At 49.0% G+C, this 20,927-nt stretch overlaps 1 protein-coding gene across 5 annotated transcripts; it reads right to left on the bottom strand.

Annotated features, from left to right (window-relative positions):
• Positions 1–1,102: 1,102 nt before the first annotated feature.
• HCLS1 (hematopoietic cell-specific Lyn substrate 1) lies at positions 1,103–19,847 on the bottom strand. 5 transcript variants are annotated; one of them, XM_037389774.1, is made up of 16 exons: positions 19,705–19,847; positions 17,369–17,452; positions 15,668–15,741; positions 14,928–15,057; positions 13,566–13,676; positions 12,865–12,919; positions 10,724–10,834; positions 10,092–10,202; positions 9,338–9,393; positions 5,983–6,052; positions 5,618–5,754; positions 4,850–4,960; positions 4,036–4,345; positions 3,188–3,259; positions 1,890–2,811; positions 1,103–1,859 (listed from the first exon to the last, which is right to left on the bottom strand). In XM_037389774.1, exons 2-15 carry the CDS (start codon positions 17,450–17,452, stop codon positions 2,675–2,677), a joined length of 1,569 nt encoding a protein of 522 aa, XP_037245671.1. In that variant the 5' UTR covers positions 19,705–19,847; the 3' UTR covers positions 1,103–1,859; positions 1,890–2,674. The 5 variants fall into 5 exon arrangements, with proteins under 5 accessions (XP_037245671.1, XP_037245667.1, XP_037245670.1 ...); XM_037389770.1 differs by having other exon boundaries at positions 4,036–4,348; positions 19,705–19,846; XM_037389773.1 differs by having other exon boundaries at positions 4,036–4,348; positions 4,850–4,957; positions 19,705–19,846.
• Between the last annotated feature and the right edge of the window lie 1,080 nt (positions 19,848–20,927).

The raw sequence follows: 20,927 nt of genomic DNA, 5'->3' as shown, positions 1-20,927 counted from the left end.
GGGGAAGGGGCCAAAACTTGCCCATCCATAGCTCGGTTACCAAGAGATACCCAGCAAAATCCAGTCTGTTCCCCAAAAAAACTAGTGGAGAGTCAAAAAAATTGGCCTATGAGGTGCACAGTTTATTGGGAGTGGTTTGCCAGTTCTTCTTAGTGCACAACACACACTGGTTTTACTCTTCAGGGGAAAAAGTGTTCCTGTAACACATGTGTTGGGATGGCCTGTTGCTCCTACCCAAACAGGTTGCAACCTCTCATCCAGCTTTACTTGCTTTACACCCTTCTTGATTGTAAAAGAATTATTGAAACATCCCTAGTTCCGAGTGTCACTAGGACATGTAAGAGAGTGTGCTGCAATGAGGCCCATTCAGGAGAGCCCCCTGGAAAGGAACATCAGGAAATAAAGGGTGAACTGCATGAAGAAAAAATATTGAGGAAGTTATTTCAGAGAAAAAACCCCCCACCAAAACCAGTGAATGAAAAACCCAAACCAAAAACCTCCAGAAAATTTACATTAAAATTGACAATTTCAAACCTGAATCACAATGTGTCTTTCCCATGATTGACAGACTGTGATTTTTCTCAGTATCAAACACTGAACAGGGATGCTGTACTACCTTCCAGGCAGTACAGTGTTGTTCAAGCACAGGATGGTTCAGGACCAGCCTTGAGCTGCACTGAACTCTGAGGTGTCACAGTGGGACCCCCTGCACCTCTGCTGCTGGCAGCTGGCACTGCACTGGGGTGTGCGCCCACAGCTTCTCACATTCTGTGCCACCCAGCATGTCCCCAGTTTATTCCTGTTGTGATGGTACTTGCATACCACAAAGGAACAACAACCAACTCCCACAGCGGCACATTGAGCATGGAATATGCTGGTTCAAAGGAGGGCTGCAGTTTGCGTTGGATTATGACTGAAAACTGCTTTAAACATTACAAATAAAATATTTCCTCTTGTCCTGCTTTCCCACCTGCTCAGCCTTTTCCCCACAACTGTGATGACGCAGGGCTAGAATCAAGGGCCCTTTTCACTGTGCAAGGAACTGAGCCTATAGCAGACACAGGGGATGTGCTGTCACAGAATAACTAGGATACAATTTTAGTCAGGCCAGAACAGAAGGAGTTTATTACTACAGCTATGAGGGAGAGCACAGCGCAGCAGTGACAGACACTGCTGACACGAGCTCTGCCCAAATGGGGCAGTTACACAGCTTGTATACCTTCAGGTTATGCAACTCATTCTTCACCAAACTGTGTCAGATAAGCAGGCTATTGGAAATAACAATAGCATTCATTCTTCAGATAAAGAGGATCTAGCCAGCATACCCTTTAACAAATAATTCACTCCTTTGTTAATTAAACTGGTGAGACCATTACCTGCAAATATTTAATTTGTGAGTCTTACAAAGGCCTATGAGGCATTAACTATTTTACTACCATGCTGGCGAGGTCTGACTTCAGCACTGGGCTCAAACCACCCACCGGCAGAGAGCAGAGGCTGAGCCAAATACTGGATGGGGGAACCTACCTTTGGCACTGACTGCAAAGTGCACGAGCCCTTAGGCTAGAGGTGAGCTGTGGGACTGCTCTTCCCACCCCACCTGCATGTGTATGCTTATTTATACTGTCAGAGCAGTTAACAGGAAAAATGGAGCTCTCTTAAAAATATTCTACTGCCTGTATCAAGCAGCACTTATTCTGATTTGTTTGATAGATTGAAAGGATTTCCCTAGCAGAACATTCCTCTGATGCACTGTCTGGATGAAGAACAAGATGGTTATTAACACACTTTTCACACTAAAAGTGAAGCCTTGTAGTATTTTTCTCTTGCTCCAAGAAAGATTTTCCAGAACCATTTTTCTCAGAAAGTAATCTAATTTTTACACTTACTTTTTCAAGGTTTACCCCAGAAACAACACATCTCCCAACAGCATTCTGGGCACACAGAGGAAAAACAAGCGAGTAATCTCCTATCTTAGCAGGATCATCCTACATTTTCATTGAGCCAGCTCACACTTCTCTGGTTTAATGGAACAGCTCACTTCAGCCAAGCTCGTGTCTGCGTCCAGGGAAAGTCAGCAGCGTTCACTGTGGTGGTCAAATGTTCCCAGTGCCCAGCCCTGATAGACCAGGTTTGTGTTTCTCTACCCCATGCTGCAAACACAGTTCATCCATCCTGCAGGTGGAAACCCTTCCTGGGAACAAAGGCAAGTTTGGCCTTCACAGTGCTCTTTTCCTCGATCCCTGGGTAGGATGACATCCAGGGCCACAGCAGCTTAAGCAGGTCCCACAGGTCATGTCCCTTCTGCCTTGACCTGATCAGAGCTGGTGTTTCTTTTCTGTGAATTGCCCTGTTGGGAACTGGAATGGACACACTTCTCCTGCAAACTTGATGGTTGACATGCGGGACAGCCTAGGTAGAAAAGACGTCTTGTATCGTACTCACATGCTCTTAAACAATCCCACCTTTCCCATCTGGACATGGATGGGAACTCTTCGTCCCAGGCCAAAGTCCTCTTCTGCACAGGCCAAAACATTCTTTCAGACACTGCCAGTTTGTTCCTTGGTATTTCTTGCATGTAGACATGCCAAGCCAAATTAAGCTAATAACATGTAAAAAGCTGAAGCAGAGAGAGGCAGAAGTTTGGAAGGAAGCAGCTTGAACAATTCTGGTTTCACTGAAGAAGCTTCACGTAATTTGCTGGAAAGAGGCCTACTTTGCCATGACACTGCCCCCGCCACCAGCCTTCGTCTACCATCTCAATGTGTGTGATTGTGTCATCAGGGTCAAAAGAAATCTCATCATCTCCATCTGCAAAAGATTTAAGAAAAGATAGTCACAATGCAAAGAAGATAACCGCAGAGAGAGCTGTTTTTATGTCTCTCCTCTCCCTTCTGCCAGGAGGAGAATATAGAACAAGCATTCAGGTAATCCTCAGACTTCATCTCACCTAACCCCCATCAAACAGCACAGATAAGGCAGAGAAAGAGCAAGACTTTACAGATGAAAGATGAAACTTCTCTGTTTCATCTGAGTCAGGTTTCATTCTGCTTTCCAAGAGGAAGAAATTTAAACCACCAAGTTGAAATCTTTTCACCACTACTGATAGTGTAAGCTACCACCTCCCTGTCACACCACCCTGGCCAGCTCCCAGTGCCTCTCCCCACAGCCTGGATGGCAGACCCACCTCCCTGGTAATCGTAGAGAGCCACTGCACAGGTCCCAGGCACCTCGACCTCATAAACATTGTCCGTTTCCCCTGCAGAAGACAGGACAAGCAGATAAGAGAGAGGCTGAAAGCAGCTGTATAGATGTGGCCAGTGCCACCCTCCACCCAGTTGTCAGCCTTGGGGTGAACCACACATCCAAACCCTACCAACAGGGAGAGATGTACCATGGCTCAAAGTGAGGTACGGCTTCCCTCCCCTTCTGTGACGAGGGAGGCGAGGTCCTGATGCTTCATGTTCCTCTCCCAAGAAAAAGGCTGGACATAACTCCAGCCTGTCCACTTACCATCTCCAGTACCAATGAAGCTGCGACAGAAACATCACCAACAACAGCCTATGAGGTTTGCTTATGTGCTTGGAGGAAGACTAACCTGCACTCCTCACACCCAGGAGACACCACCAGACCAGGTCCCATGAGCACTAGCCATTTGAGCAAATTAAGAGAATAATTGGGCTGAATTAGGAGGGCATCCCCAAGCCTCAGTGCAGCACTAGCAGTCACTTGCCAGGAAACAGGCACCAAGAACATCAGTCCAGGTCCAGCTTCTTTAGATCCCACGGCAGCCCTCAGTCCTCCTGCTGGAGTTCTGCTCCAACAACCTGGCCCAGCATCCCATACAGCTGATCTCGCACCTTGGAGCCAGGTAAGGGAGTGGAAGATGACCAAGTCTCCATCATCATGGGCTGCTACCATGGCCACAGTAGACTTCAGGATAAAAATTCCCTCTGGAGTCTATTCCATACATTCAGTGAGGTGAGCGGACAGACACAAGCTCCCCAGGACATGGGCTTTTCCATCAGTACTCACCTAGGTGGGGCTGGCTCTGGCTGGGCTCCTCAGGAAGAATCTCCTCATAGTCCTCACCTCCATCTCCTCCCTGGTCATAGATGGCATCCAGCTTTCCCAAGGGTGCTGGCAGCTCCTCATAGTCAGCACCTCCACTGGTACTGTCACAGTAGTCAGAGGGCTCTGGCAGCTCCTCATAGTCTTCACCAGCATCCAGACTTTCACTGTAGATGGGCTGATCCTGGCTGGGGATCTTGCAGAGTTCTTCACCCAGGTCTGCTGGCCTCGGTGGCAAAGTGGGTGGTGTTTCCTCATCCTCCCTTTTTGCCTCCTGCTGTGAAATGAGAAAGTGCCAGCAAAGTCACCTGCAAAGCATCCACTGCAAGCAGCTCTCCCGTGACCGCACAAGGCCCAACACAAGGGAACCAGCTCCACTGTAGGTGCCTTTAGAGACACCATGACAGAAATGGGGCATCATCCTCCGCACAATGGGAAAACAGCTCAGCCATTAGGTCTGTGCTGAACTGGCACCTGGGGTTGCTGTGAAGATGCTCATGGCTCATTTATTCAAAGCTCTTTCACATACTTAGCTACAGCTCACTGTACTGCCACTGCACTGACCCACTCCAAGAGCCCAGCTCATGGTGTAAGGTGCTGTGCAGGCATGTCCCATCACCACCCCAACATCTCCCCTCTCACTCCTTCCAAAGCCTCTCCCACACTGCAGCTGTGCTCCCCTTCTTCTTGCAGGGCTTCCCGTAAAGCACAGCCCCCTCCCAGGTGTAATGCCCTCCGTCTGCTCCCCCTCCTGCATCTCCTCAGCCCACTTTGGCACCTGTTCTGCTTGTGACACAGCCCTGTCTCGGTCAGCACTCTTGAGCACCCTTGTTGGCTTGGTGGCAGGGGCTGCCTCTGTGTGGTCCTTGTCTCTCTGTGGGATTTCCTGCTGGAGAAAAGGCATCAGATCCCCTCAATCCCTTTGAATGAGATCCCAAGCAATGTCCATTCCCATTCTCAACTCAGAAAATTTTCCTTCAGCTGAAATCTGTTCCAGCTTACAGAGCACCTCTCAGTTTTCCTCCAGCTGAAATCTGTTCCAGCTCCCACAAACCTGCCCTAAGGACTGGACACTAGCAGGCCTGTAATGCCTATGGGGTCTGCAGAAAGCAGCCGTGAGGAGGGAATCTATCAGGGAGTGCTTTATTAGTGAAGCATTAGCGGTGCACTGAATGCAGAAACAGCACGATGTAGAAGGAGGTCTTGTAAACGTGAGGGTTTGGATGCAACCTCCAGTTTGGAAAACCCTGACTGCAGTCTGCTGGGATGGCAGTACTGGGGAGGTGTGATTGCACCGTGCTTGCCAGGCACTAGAGGCAGAAGGCACAAGGGGTCATGGCTGGGTGCAGACCCGTCCTGATCTGTGTGCCAAAAGGGAAAATCCAGTGACAGCTGTGAAGTTCAGTGGCAGTCCCTGGCAGCTGCGGGGAGGCAGTTTAGGCAAGAGGTTACTGTGAAGAGATTGGATAGACACGGAGCTGCATGGCCCTGAGGAAAAGTCCGGTTTGCAGGCCTTGGAGGACATGGCAAGATGGCCACGGCTCACCTTCCGCCGAGCCACCTGGTACTCCCGAGCCTGCCGCCTCATCCTCTCTTCCTCTGCCTGCCTTCTGCTCTCCTCCTCTGCTGACTTGGCCATGTTTTCAAATCGTGACCGCAGGCTGCTGGTGCCACTGGAAGCTCCTGCGGAGAAGACAGTTGATCACACATGCCCAGTGGCTCCCTTCCACCACCCCAAGCATCCAGGAGGAACCTAGTCCTCTGCCTCTCCCAGAGAAACTTGTAATCCAGCCACCTTCTCCTGTCCCTCAGGTGAAACCCACATCCCAGCACAGCACAGGCCAGCCAGTGTGCTGCCATAGAGGGACCACAGCTTCCAACCAGGCCCAGGGCTGGTAATCAGTTTCTCACCTGCCTCCAGAGATCTTGTTTTCTCGTAGGAGGAGGTGGGAGCTGTCATCTCGTTAAAGCCAGCGGCACTCTGTGAGAGGAAGCGAATGAGGTGTTCAGCTTGTTAGGCAAGGACAGTGCCAAGGTCTCCTGCTGGGTTTGTCTACTGGTGACTGCAAGCTTTGTTCCCAGCTGTGTCTGTCCTCCTCTGTACAACTGCCACAGCCCTGTGGAGGCTGCTGGCTGCAGCCCTGCTCTCCTGGTGCTTCCCTGCATTGTGGCAGTGCCTGCTGCCCTCCAGCCAAAGGCAAGGGCTGCTCCTGTTAGACGGGTGGCACTCCCAAGGGCTGGAAAGGTTGCATGGAGCCAAGCAAAAGAGGCTGCACAGGGGCAAGATGATGGCTGCATGGGACAGCAAGGCTGGGCATTCATGGCAGAAGTGCTCACTGGTAATGGTAAAAAGCTGAGTGGATGCCTGGCAGTCTTGCTGAGGTCCAGAGAGCCAATGTCCCGTGCACTCGGGTGCACTCAGGGGCATGATTGGTGGCAGGGGCTGCCTCTGTGTGGTCCTTGTCTCTCTGTGGGATTTCCTGCTGGAGAAAAGGCATCAGATCCCCTCAATCCCTTTGAATGAGATCCCAAGCAATGTCCGTTCCCATTCTCAACTCAGAAAATTTTCCTTCAGCTGAAATCTGTTCCAGCTTACAGAGCACCTCTTAGTTTTCCTCCAGCTGAAATCTGTTCCAGCTCCCACAAACCTGCCCTAAGGACTGGACACTGCAGTTGCAGTCCCTGCAACCATCATGCCCGTGCACTCACAGTGGCATGATGCATGGAAGCACTTCCCTATTGGATGCGCAGCTGCAGCTGCCTAACCGTGAAAAACGTGCATCCCTTCAGCAGGTCGTTGCCTGCAGTACATGTGTACGGCAGCATTGGCTGGAAAACATCGAAGTGAAAATATGCGTGAACGTCTAAGCTATCGCTGGCTTTATGAGATGTGAAGAGATGGCTAAACCGGTAATAGCATCGATGAGATGATTGCAGCAAAAAGAAAGTGACATACAGAGGGTTTATCTACTTTAATGAGGCAACTACTTCATACAAAAAGGAAACTGCAGGTAGGATCATCTGTCAGACTAATGCAGCTGTATGTAGGGCTCCACCTGCAGGTGTCACCAATGGGCTGGGGTGGCCGAGCTCCTACTACAGTCAGCGTTGCCCAGAAAGTTAGTTCTCTCCTTAAAGAAAACACCTGAGCAGGCAGTCAGAACCAGGTCTACACAAAAGGACACGTTGTTTATATGACAGTATTTAAATTCAGGAGTCTTAGTGTGAGAGCTGAATCCTACACTTAGTATTCAAAACTTTGTCAAAGGGGAGTTAAGATTGCCTTAAGTGGTATATTATGCTCTACTCTGGAGCAGTGAATTCAGCACTACTGCAGTGCCTGAAAACTAGGCAATCAGGAGCTTCAGTACTTGCCAAAATATACTTCTTTTTACTGTCTTTGATTATGCTTCAATACTCTCAAAATGAATAAATTCATGTTCCACTTTGAGCTGTTCAAGAACTGCATATCCCCTCTCTGCAACCTGCTTCTAAAATGACTCACAGCCCTGACTTTTGCACAAGCGCTCATCTGATCTTGCATGCTTTTTTCTGCCACATACATGATGCCTTGCCTTTTGACAATGCACCTCCATTTGCTGTTGTTAAATACATAGACCATGCTAATCTCTTCTGCAGGCAGGATGCCATTCCCACTCTGCTACCGGCTCAGCCTACACATGCAGCATGAAAAAGAGCATGCTCAATTGTTACGGGTATGCGTTTATGTCCTTCCTTGGCTTAGAGCCCTGCAGAAAGGTCATCGTCTCCTTCCTCCAGCTCCTGAGTGTGGTGATGTTGGTAGCATTCCAGGCACAACCACTGTGCCCAACAACAGAAAAAGTATGGTTCAGGGAAGGTACCCTTGCTTCCTTCTCCAAATGCCCCAAGGCCCCACCACCACCCAGGATTCTCATCTTTTAGGGTATCCCCATCCATGCAGATCATCATCCACCAGCAAGACCTCCCTTCCTGAACAAGCTTGCAGAGTAGCCTGCCAAAGCACAATGTTAATTCAAGTGCCCGAGACAGTCTGCGTCATTTTGACTGCAGGAGAACCTTTGCCTGGTTTCAGCCCAGACAGAAAACTTGAACCAGCAAACTGGATGAGCTCTTCTCATGCAAGGTTGATCCCTGCCAATCCCAACCCTGCTGGGTTTTGTTAAGGTTTGCAGGTGGATGACTATGCCCTGGCCTGAAATTTAGCTAACTGACCTGATCATAAGAAACTCCTGGACAGGACAGAAAAAACCTGTGGAAGGTAACAAATAACAGAGAAGCTGACAAGTTACAGACAGCGCCATGAGGAATGGCCAGATTTTACCAGTAGTTAAGGGGGAGCGATATGGGGCCAGTCACTCCTGCACAAAGCCATACCGGCTGGGGAGTAGTATAGGAGGATGAGGAGCCATATACCAGAGAGGTCATAGATCTGTATCACATACTGGAAAGACCATGGAGATCTGCAAGTTGGCTACTTGAGAGACCAAAGATTCCAGTCAGCTTCTGGGAAACCTTGTTTACGTGTGGGTGTGACAGCTGCTAACAAACCTTATGCCTTGAGTAAGAGCAGCTAGAGGAATTGCAGCCACAGCGGCACCACCTTCTCACTGGAGGTAGCCCAAGGCAAGAATCACTCTGTATGCATACTGCTCCCTGCACGATCACCACCTACCAGTCAGTGCTGGGGACATGACACCAGATGGGCTTTCAGTCTGGTCCAGCAGCCCTCCTGTGTCAGAGACAGTGCCTGCATGGTGCAGTAGCCTGTGGCCTCTCAGACTTCTCACAAGGCTGCACTCTCACAAAATTTCATCTCCAAGGAGCCATCATGGCTCATCCTGACTGTATTGGTACGCAAAGGGCCTGTAGGAGTGATGGCAAGCAGCCAGAACACTCCCAGTATCTCAAATGGTACTAGATATCCAGGAGGGAACAGCCTGATGCCCTTAGAAAGCTCCTCACTGGCTCTGCTATTAAATCCTGCCCCAAGAGAAAGCAGGTGTATGACTGTTCAGTCCGAGAGTGCAATGATTCAAAAGCAGCCGAGAATGGAGAAAACTTCTTCTTCCTTGCATTATGATGTCCCCAGGCTGCACTCCTCTGCACCCTCTGGTATTTACACTGGGCGACTTCCCTCACCCTTGCAATAGCTGTGCACAGAGCAGTGGGACCTCATCTCCAGCTGGGAAGTCTCTTCACTTGCAGCAGTGCACTGAGCAGTGATTAGCAGGAAGCGATTGCAAGCTGCAGCATGTGGTCTTACCTTATCTACTCTGTCCTTCTGGATCCCATAACGGCCTCCAAACCCCTTGGCATAGTCTGTATGGAAAAAATGGGGCTATTTTATAATATTTTATATTCTGTGTGCACTTCTGACTTCAGTATGCTGTGAACAGGGAAATTCGTTAGCTCTGTCTGCACCTTAGAACCATAGAACTGTTTAGGTCGGAAAAGACCTTTAAGATCACCAAGTCCAACTGTTAACCTAGCACATATGGAACTAAATAGAGATAATACATGCAAAATGCTCTGGACAGTAACTTTTAAGACTACTCCTTCATTCCTCTGAGCGAAGTGCACAGGTGTTCAGTGCTGTACACTGCCAAATCTGCTTCCAAGGCACTGGCGTGAGAAGCCAGTCATGCCATTGGAGTGCAATGTGGCCTTAATCACTGAAGTTATAGTCAGGCCATCCCTGGAACCTGCTTTGCCTCATTCCCATGAGCTCACCTTTCGAATGAGCTTATGATCAGGATCATACCTCACAGAGAAAGCACAGTATAGTCTGGGAAGCCTGATTCAGGGACTTGGATTCCATGTCCCCCAGCGATCCAAGCATGCACCTACTCTGGCAATTTATCCTTGCACTTTGGGAGTTCACAATGTCCCAGCTGCTCTGCAATGTTGTACACATTCAGTTTTCAGCAGCTCGATCTCTGTCAAGTATGAGCCACCAGCTCTACATACGTGTGTGCTCCAAGGAAATTGTGCTGCCAGCTCTGGTAGTATTGCCCTACCTGTCTGAGATGCATGGGGTTGCACTTCCTCCTGATGGTCCCAGCCGTGAGCGCTCTTGTCCTGACGATCACTCTGGACCCCAAACTTCCCACCGAAGCCCACAGAATAGTCTTCAGCCACAGGCATCCAGATCATGGCATGGAAGACAACAGACAAGGGAGGGAAAAGAGAAAAGTGGCAGCACTGTGAGCTCAGGCTGTTCTAGCAGGGGCAATAGTTTCCCCTGCCCAGGACTTAGAGAAAGACATGGAACCAGTCCAGATTTCCCCACTGGTGGCTGCAACAACAGCCCTGCCTTGCCCCTGGGACATGTCACCTGCTGTTAGCACCTGTCTGGGCTTCCCCTACACTTCCTTTGGTGACATACTGCCCAGGAGATCCCTGTGCCCATAGAAATCTGCTGCTTTTCTTCATTTAGCCTGAATTTTTTCCAGCAGTCGGGCACCACGCAATGGCTTTGTTCACCTGACCCATTTCTTTGCTGCAAGCACTGGGCACCCAACAGCTTACCGCAGCTTTTCCACCATTCATGCAGCAGGCTGCAAAAACCAAGCACAGTGTCCTGCAGCCTCAGTGGGCACAGTCCCAACAGTCCTGACACTGCCTGCTGCATCGGGCTCCCCCAGCTCACCTTTCTGAGAGTCATGCTTCTCTGCCTGGCTTTTGTAGTCAAATCCCACTGCTGCTTTGTCCACCTTGTCCCTCTCCACACCGTAACGGCCACCAAAGCCTTTGGAGTAATCTGGGATAGTGCATGGAGAGAAAAGCTGCCCTGAGCATGGGGCTGGTGAGGGCAGGAGGTAAAATGGGGAGCAGCACTGGGGAGGAGCAAACAGGGAGGAGGAAGAGCAGCAGGGATGATGGGGAACACGTGTAGAAACAAGGGATTTGGAGGAGTCAGAGTGGATGGCAGGGAGCACCGTGAGGGCCATTAAGGACGAGGGCAAGCATGGGTCATGGCAGCAAGACAGCCTGAGCACCATGATCAGCTGGAGACACAGCAGGCTGAGAGGGCAAGGAAGAAAAGCCAAGGGCAGCTGGGGAGGCAGTGGGAGCTCAGCCACCCAAGGACGCAAAGCCAAGGCAAGACTTGGGCACTGACAGCCTGGGCATCCACCCACTCACACATCTCCAGAGCAAGGATTTCAGCCTGTGGTCTGCCAGTCTCTGAAAAGGTCTGTGAACAAGTATATTTAGCCCTTGAAAGTACAGAAGAAATAGCCAAGTTATCTCAACTTCTACAAGGAAACCACTGACTCTTCGATACTGCAGCAAAGGCTGAAACCCACATTTCTGGAGACATGCTCCATCTCTCCCCCAGGCTGTCTCTGCCACACTCGACCATTGTGTGATAGAGGCACAGCACATCTTCCTTATGCCTCCCCTTTTTCTATCTTCTAAACTAATAATGTATTAACTACTTCAACTGTGCTCAGTTACTCTCTAAGGACTAGCTTGTTATTATTGGCTGATGTCCTAAGAAATTGCAGCCTCTATCCTAGCTTCTGGCTGTATAGAGGCACTTTCAGAAACCTGGTCTGCCAGCTCTGTTTCCAAACCCTGCCCTTCAGGAGTAAATCAGTTACCTCTCTTTGTTCCTGTTCTTACAGGTCTGCATTTCACAGGAATGAGTTGGGGCATCTCCGACAAATTTAACCTTATCAATCTATGAAGACTGTGATCTAGAGAAATATTAATGAAAACATTTTGTATTCAAGAATGGGTCTCTGTTTCATAGAAGCTCAGTTACTTAAGGATGAATCTGTAAGTTCTAGAAATGTCTTAAACTTATCTCAATTAAACTACTATTTACCATTATGAAATGGACCTTTTAGGATGTTGTTTTCAGCAAATGTAGATGTTATGACTGTTATCTTGTTGCTGGAGTTTCCAGTATGGACCCATTTTTATGAAAACCAATCCAAACACCTTAGCCTATTTCTAACATTTTCATTTTGTCTTGAGCATTTTCTGTGGTTTTACACAACCCGATGAATTTCTATGTCTACAACCTAGTATACAATCTCTTATAACGGAATATGTTAATGTAGCACAACTGCAAGAGATTCGTTCATTCAAGATCAACCAAGAATACCTCAAAACATCTTCCTTCTTTTATAGTTTCCTCTGAAATGAACATGATTCAGTTCTTCTTTTCTTGGTAATGTACTCCTCACATTTATCTGAAACAGTAACAGCCCTTGCCCTCTCATCCTTTCTTGGTTGCAGAATACTTATAATACCTTTAGTTTCAGTTCTTGTGAAGTTCTTAATGAATATAGCTGCTCGTATGTATATGTCAAAGCTTGGCTGAGTCATCTTCAGAATTCTGCAAAAGTTTGGGTGCTGTACAGGCTTTTGTTTCCCTATTTGTTGTTGTGCCCTTTCTTAAATGCCACTTTTTCAGAAATGACTTCTCACGTCCTACAGTGCTTGGATTCCTGCTGGAACTGTTGCTCAGAAGGACTTGTAGAGGAAAGGGAGAATCAGCCATCCACTGGGGAGGTGAGTGGGGGTGTCTTCTCTGCTCAGCCATGACATGGTTTCCATCAAAGCAAAACATAGAGACAAGCCAAACATACAAGAGAAGGGTGGTGACAGGACAGCATGGAATGGGGCCGGCAAGGGTGACCGACTGGGAACAGGTATATGAAGCAAGTGACAGGTGGGGGATAACAAAGGAGACTGCGCCACAGCAGACAGCACAGGATATTTGGAGCAGAAGAGAAGCTGGGCAAAATGTCGAGGGGCCACACGTGCCCATGGACTTGCCTTTCTGGGATGAGTGTTTCTCCACCTCACCCTTGTATTCAAAGCCCAGTGCTGACTGGAACAAGAAGGGGAGGAATGTCAGTCATCCTGAGGGCTAAGCTGGGTCTCACCCACCCTCCTCCAGGGACCGGGCTGGGACCCTGCTCCCTGTCTTGTGCTGCAACATGCAGACGCCTGGCCACTCCTCAGCCTCTCACACCACCCCTGCTGTCCATGCGGCAGTGTGTCCAGGGACAGCCCCTCACAAGTGTCCATGCACTCCAGGTAAGAAGGCCACAATCCTGACCTCACTTCAGCAGACAAGGCAGCTGGGCAGCGTTGGACACCTGTATGTGCACAGGAGGGACAGCATCCTGCTGTCCCCGTCCAGTTCTGCCACAGCTTAGGGATCTGGAGATGAAAAACACCACCCACAGCCCCCAAGACAAACACAGTGTTGCCCGTATAGGACAGTGGAAGCACATTAATGCACAGCAAGGAGTTAATCTCCACAAGTGCCCTGCAAATCGTCATCAGTCATTGTCCTGCACACAGGAGTGAGCTTTGTGTTCCAGTGGAGACCACGGTGCATGGCATGCAGAGACCTGCAACCACCAGCACTTTGAAAACTGCGGCCACAATCCTAAATGTAGCACAGTGTTTCAGGGGCAGCACCGAGCACAGGCGGCAAGTACGCATTTCAGCTGCCCTGTCCAACACACCTTGTCAGCTCGGTCCCGCTGGACTCCATACTTGCCCCCAAAGCCCTGGGCTGCATCCGTCTGCGAGGAGTGCTTCCCAACATCAGCAACGTACTCGTGGCCCACTGCGCACTGAGAAGAGAGAGAGCATGACATGAGCACCCACGGTCAGACTGGCAGGGTGGACAGAGACATAGGCGCCACACAGTTGTTCTGCCCCACTGACGAGATACTGGTAGTCATGAGGTGACAGGTCCAAACTGACTGTGCTGGTGGCAGCGATGCCCTCCACAAGGCCTTTGCCAGTACCAGCTCTGCTCTGAAACCTGTGATGTAGCTTCAAGGGCAGCCATCCCACACAGACTCCCACTGCCAGCTCATCGTGCAATCCATGGGATGCTGAATACCTGCTGCTCCCAAATGCCAGTGGTGTGGTGAATAACCACATGGGGAAACTGAGGAGAAAAGTGTGGATAGGCATGCACAGCTGGAAACCCGCAGGCAGCAGGTCTGGCACCTGCTCCCTCTTTTCTGTGTCTGAGGGTGAGGGTCAGCACACCTGACTGGGATCACCCTTTATGCCTAGCACAGGCCCAGCCAGGGTCCCACTGCACTCTGCTGGAGGTGCTGTGGCCAAGAATTGCACACACTCCTCAGGAGATGGGCCAGAGGCTAAATGCTTACAACATCCTGGTGCAACTGGACAAAGGCCGAGGAGCTGCTCAAAGACATCCTCACTCTGCTCTGGCAGAAGGGTTTGAGCATGGCTGCTCCATTTTGGCTTCCAAGAAACGTTTGTTTCCTGCTCTGTCATCCTGGTATCACGCACGCCCACAGTGACCCCACAAATTGAATACTACTGCAATCTTATCATCTCCCTTTGGAAAAAAAAAGAAGTATTAAATGCTGTGTCTTGGTCCAGATGAAATGTACAGGAAGAAGCGTGTTGATGGTTATCAGAAAACATAAAACAGATTTGATGTGAGAACAGCGAGTATGAGCTAGGGCTTCATCCTGGGGGAGATATAGCAGACGTCTGCAATGGAGAATGTGAGGAAGGAATTATTATTCATTAGCTCTCCAAGTACAAGTAGGGAGGCACGTAATTTAATTGTTATGCAGCCGTTTTGAAACAAACCACAGAAAGTCCTTCTTCACCGCTAAGGGAGTGTTGCAAGGAAGTTGTAGAGACAAATTATACAAATGGGTTCAGACAAATCCTGGAGACCAGAGTATGGGCTACTTAGACATGTGTGAATCTGCACAGCCGTGCCAGCTCTCCATTCTCTCCCTTCAGGGTCAGGCAAGAAAACAGGGATGCTCTTTCTTTATGAGAAAAAGACTTTTCCACTGTGGCCCAAGGAAGCCCTCTACAACTGTTACCTTATCCATTCGGTCCCGCTCTGTTCCAAACTTGCCCCCATAGCCATAGGAGGCCTTGGGGCCCGTCTCCAGCTCCTTCTTCTTGATGACCTCATGTTCCTCCGACACCTTGTTCCTCAGCTGGTGGATGCTGGTGAGGCAGAGAGAGTCAGGGCAGGTCACTGTGGGATTTTGTGGACCCATGCAGCCAGCTGGAGCACCCCTGTGCCCCTGTCCCAGCCAGAACCCAGCACAGAGCAGGATATAAACCCACTGTGGCCACACACATGCAGCCACTGCGCTGTGGCAGGAGATGATGCTACCCTGGGGGCTGGTGATGGACCCAGGGTGGCAGGGTCTGCGTGTGCACCCAGCCCCCATTCAGGGCTACACTCTGTCTTCAGAAGGAGCCCAAGGCTTCCTTTTCTGTGTGCTGCACTAGCCACACTGTGCAGGGCAGTGCTGGGGCATCCCGGAGGAGCTGCTGGATGGGGTCAGCTTGGCCAGGGAAGGAGCGGGGAAGTCTTTAGGGACAGCCACTGTCTGGAGGCAGCTGAAAGCTGACGCCCGGCACCACCGCAGGTGGCCTGTGAGCCCTGCTCTGGGGCGACACCAGCACCCCAAACCAAGAGCCTGGATGCAGCAGGCAGAGCCTGGGCCGGCAGGCTGCAGCCCCGAGGAGCTCCTCACCTGGCTGAGGCTGCTGCTCCCCCGCCACCCCGCTGCTTTCCGGGCCCGCCGCCCCCGTGCCCCACACTCACTCGATGTGCTCGGCACGTCCGGAGCCCTCGATGGTTTTGGCTCCCCAGCGCTGCTCCTTCTCGGAGATGTCGTTCTGCAGAGCCAAGCACAGCCGTCAGCAGCCGTCCCCGGGGAATAGGGCTCAGGCCCTCGGTCCCCAGCCACCAGTGGGGCCATGGGTGGCCCCGGCCCTTTTCCTCAGGGAGAAGCTAGCCAAACAAAACTTCTCTGGAAATAGTTGAGGAAAAATAGTGGAAAGATGCTGAAGGGAAGGTTTGAGTCAAGGCCAGCTGTTCTGCCTCAGCTGTGTTACAACAGCACTTGTTCGGTCTTCTCAGAAGGCCTGGATGAGTATTTGATAAATTGAAGCATCAACAAAGACTTTCCTAATATAAGGTAAAGCTAAAAGTATGTATATACGAAATAGATTAAAAAAAAATAATAGTCTTACTCCATTCAGGCTTATTTTAAATGCTTCCACAAATAGAACAAATGAAGTAAAATAAAAGAATTTTGACAGCATAAAATTTTGTAAAACATGAATAATTGGGAACTTTGAGGAGGGGACACACTTTTCTGTCCCAAAGTAGAATTTCTTATTGGAAATAACTAGGCAAGACTGAACTTCAGAAACACAGGACTCTTGCACAACAGAAGAGTGTCTGTCAAGAAACTACCTTGGAAAGGAAACCAAAATCCCAACAGAGCTGAGAGACCTGCGGCTGTAAATCGCGGCTGACACTCCTTGGCGTCAGGAGGACAGGACTTGGCTGTGCTGTACGCTCCTAAGAGCTTTAGGAAAAGGGTATGAAGAATGTCTTGAGATAGTAAAGGACTGTTTAGATTAACCAACCACAGGAAACAAAGCAGTGCAGAAAAATGTTGTGATGCCGAATCAGTGGATGACAAAATTGTACATGAAGGTTAGTGTTAATAAGTACAACATTAAAGCATATGGGGGGGAGGGGGGAGGGGGAAAATCCTAATTATGTCTGCACAACGATGGTTCCAAAATATGTACCATTCAGGAAGGAGTAGGAAATTTGGAATTATGTGCAATTATGTAGAAGAGTAGCAAATACAGAATGGGCCAAAAAGCTGAAGTGAGTGACTTACTAGGAAAGGAATAGAGAATCAAACAGAAAATGAAAATCATGACACTGTATGAACGCATGGGGTTCCCACTGGCTGAGCCCTTCTATTCTCTTACTATCTCACCTAGAGAATTGGACTAGATAGAAAATGAGGCTATTCAGAGGCATGTAGCTGCATCTGTACAAGGTGACCATAAACAGACTAAGATTTTTCCATTTAGAAGAAAGATAAATGAGGGCAATGCTGGAATCCTGTACAATTACCAACAGTGTGGGAAGGAGAAAATGTAAGCTTTTGCTATTTCTTGTAACATAACTTGTGGGGAGGGCTCAGTGAAGTTACCAGGGAGTAGGTTTAAAAGAAACTAAATATTCTCTACCCCTTAAGTGATACTACTTGTAGTCAGATGTGTGGTGCACTGATGTAGGAAGTTCTGGATACTAAACATAGATAAGGGTCGGAAACAGTTTAGATGACCTGACAGTACCTGTGAGGCATTGGTGGTATGCTGTGCCTCACCCCCAGCCCTGGACCAGGTGACCAGCATATGCCTAGAGCCAGTGAAACCTTCACACCACCCCCCCCCCCCCCCCCCCCCGTTATGGATTACCACATCAGACACTCACCACAAAATCGGGGTCAGTGTCCCAGTCGTCTCCCTGAGCCTCAACCTTCACTGACATGTCATGTCCCACGACTGCTCTCCACATCTGCACAAGGAGGACACGCCATCAACCAGAGCCCAGCCTGCGGGCACTGCTGGCTCACAGCCATCGGCATGTCAGACCACAGCAGTCATGGTAAAACCAGGGCTGGAAAGGGACCCTTGGAGGCCATCTGCCCTGCTGATCTCTCTGTCATTCATACAGCACAGGGCACCCCAAAATTGCTGCTCGTGAGCCCCAGCACCACTTTCAGCAAAACACAGGCGTTTTAAGTGTAAACCACAGTCTTCATTCAGGCTGACTCCGTGGTTAAAATGCACACCTTATTTTAATGCAAATTAGTGCCAGCATCCAAATGCCTGGTTCTGCTTTTCCCACATACATTAATGCTCTGTGCTGTGGGAGACTGTTCCCTGCTGTTAAGCACTGTCATGGCACACCACCAGGAGCCGTGGCTTGCTCTGCCACCATGATGCAATGCTTATTTACCTGAGGTTGGACTCCTCAAGTCTCTTGTCTGTTTTCCAACCTTTTCATCACTGCCTAGCGTGCTAGAGAAGGTTCAGAGCAAAGCTGTACTCTGGTCTGACGGTGCTGGTACAGTATGCCGTGTTGTGTTTGTGTGTGTCAAATGGTAAAAAGGGGAAATAGAGCCAAAATCATTACGTATGCAGGGCTGCAAAGGCTGCAGCTGCGGTGGTGCAGCTTGCACAGGCTGTCCAAAGAGGCCTGGAGGAAGTGATAGACCCAGGAAGAGGAAGTTACAGAAAAGTAATGTAAAAACTAAACCTCCTGCATTTCATTTTCAAGGGGACAGTGAAAAGAGGTGATGAAAAAACCCCTCCCAAACCACACGTTTTCTACAAAATGAGAGACAGAAGAAAGATTATTACATGGCTGGCTTGCCCCTACACCACAAAACAGAGCAATCATTCTCAGCAGAGCTCTAACGTCCCACCAACACCGCTTGTGGCCTTGAGGAGCCCCAAATTGTTCTGTCGCCCAAAGCTGCTTGTCACTTGGCCAGAAAGGCTGAACGGAATGCACAGCAAAGACTGTGCTGCTGAGCCCTGTTTCACATCACTGCAAACACCACGTAAACCTGTGAACAGGCCACCAGGAAGGAAGAGGACTGCTTGGTGGTGGATCCTCGTTTAACAGTATGCTTTTGCTATGAACTTCTCAACAGCACTAACCTCTCAATCCCACAACCATAGGGGAGCCTACAAACTGGCCCCAGGTGCCCAGGACAGTTGCTTTTTGTGCAAGCAAAATGTTTTTGCTGAACAAGTAATTAACTGTGCGACACAGAAAGCTGTTAATAACCTTCCAGTTCAGTACAGTGCCCTGGTCAGTTCAGTTTCAAGCTGCCCTTACCGATTACATAGAGAACCAGCACTGTAAGACCAGGGAGCAAAGACAACAGAAACTGAAAGACCACAGCAGGGACAAGTCTTTCTTTTATTAAACAAAAGCCACATAGTTAGCTAAGGGAGAGGATGTGGGACCAAGGCAGATTTACTGTGAAGATCTTCCCCAGGCTGCCTCAGAGGTGCTGGGGGTGGGGGGCAGCTGTCCTACTCCAGAACACTGACAGTAATCTCATGACAAACTGAATACAGCTAATTGCAAATGGAAGCAGGGGAAGCAGGAAGGCTCATGTGGGCAACATAGCACAATCTAGCAATACCTTTCCTCTTCTTTTTCCCTTCCTAATTTATTAACATCTCTTATGCCAAAGATTTTTAAAAGTTTCTGGCTCATTTTTGTTAATGATAAAATAGCTGCAAGAACCAGCTAGGACAGGGCTGTTCAACAGGGCAGCTGATCTGAGCAGCTAGCTCAAATGCAGGTGGTTCAGGATTTTGAATACTGCTATAAATGGTTCTTGACCACCTATTCTCCAAAGCCACCCACCGTGTATCTTGGGAACCATGAGTAACCTGAGTGTAATCACAACTCAAGGCTCCAGACACCCTCTATGAGGAATATCAGCCACGGTAGCGTCTCAACCCTTTAGTTTGTCCCATTTTTCCCCTTGAAAGCATCCACTACAGCACAAATATAGGGCTACCAGACTTAGCACAGTCATGCGGGTTGATCTGAAAATGTGGTTCTTTAGGGCCTCAAACACAAGAGCAGCAACTATGGCCAAAGAGCAGACTACGAAGCAAATGCTGAGCACTATCAACTCACTCATGCTGGGTCAGGAAGCAGTTCTCTTTGCCCACCAAAACCCTACTTTTCTGGTTGCTGCTTTTCACATTCCACTCCCCAAACCCACTCATCTTTCTTACCTTAAAAGGCTCACCAGCTCCTGCTGGCAAATGTGCTGCTTTTTGCTCTGGCACCTGTTGCTAGTGACAGCTTTAGGACTGCTGTGTGCTCCTAGTTCCTGGTTTAACTTCATCTATCTTCGCTTCCTGTGTCCCAGCCCCCATCTCTGCTCAAGTCGTGAGTACCGAAACCTGCCCTAGTGCGCTGCAGTTCCTTTGCATGCTGCCTATGCTCAGGGGTGCTGATAAGGCGTACACCCAGGACACAAATTTTGGACTCCAGAAGTAGTGCTTGATGGGGTACAATTACACTTCTCAGTGTGCAAAACCAGACTGTGATCTCCATTTTCATCTCTTGCAAAAAAATCACTCTGCCATAAAAGTACAAAAAAGTTAAAAGGCTGAAGCCCCTGGACTTGACGATTACAAAGAGATCCAAAGAAAGCAAGGTACTGCTTACAGAACTTGTTATGAAATTTGATTCAGTACTTTACAGCACATTTAAAAAAATATATAAACACACAGAGGCATACACACACATATACATACACACACATGCAAGTTCTTCCGGAACCAAAAGAAAAAAAAAAAAGTAAATACCAGCTAGGAAGATGGAAAGCATGTCATTAAAGAATCCTAAACACTTACAGATTAAACTCTTTGGTACATTGCCTACTGGTGGAAAGTGCACAATTTTGGGATGAGTAGCATGAATCACACTAGTTTGACACTAGATAAACATCTCAAACCAAAATAACTTCCTTTCTGAATGAGTCAAATGAAGCAAGAAAAGTTCCTAGGGTAGCAATTTCTATTTGACACAAGGGCAAGATACTCAGTGCTTGGAACAGAGTAGAATATGTCAGTTGGAAGTGACCTACAACAATCATCTAGTCCAATTGCCTGACCACTTCAGGGCTGTCCACCAGTTAAAGCATGTTGCTAAGGGCATTGTCCAAATGCCTCTTCAACGCTGACAGGCTTGGGGCATCAACCACCTCGCCAGGAAGCCTCATCCAGCATGTGACCACCCTCTTGGTAAAGACATGTTTCCTAATTTGACAGTGTCCTGGGTGACATCCTTGTCTCTAAATTGGAGAGACATGGATTTGACAGATGGACCACTCGGAGGATAAGGAATTGGTTGGATAGTTGTATTCAAAGAGTTGCAGTCAACAGTTTGATGTCCAGGTGGAGACCACTGATGAGCAGCATTCCTCAGGAGTCAGTATTGGGATTGGCAC

The sequence above is a fragment of the Falco rusticolus genome, chromosome 5 (genome assembly GCF_015220075.1).
Source record: "Falco rusticolus isolate bFalRus1 chromosome 5, bFalRus1.pri, whole genome shotgun sequence".
Taxonomy (NCBI): Eukaryota; Metazoa; Chordata; class Aves; order Falconiformes; family Falconidae; genus Falco; species Falco rusticolus.
The sequence above is the reverse complement of the archived record's forward strand: the minus strand, read 5'-3'. Positions and strand labels throughout refer to the sequence as shown.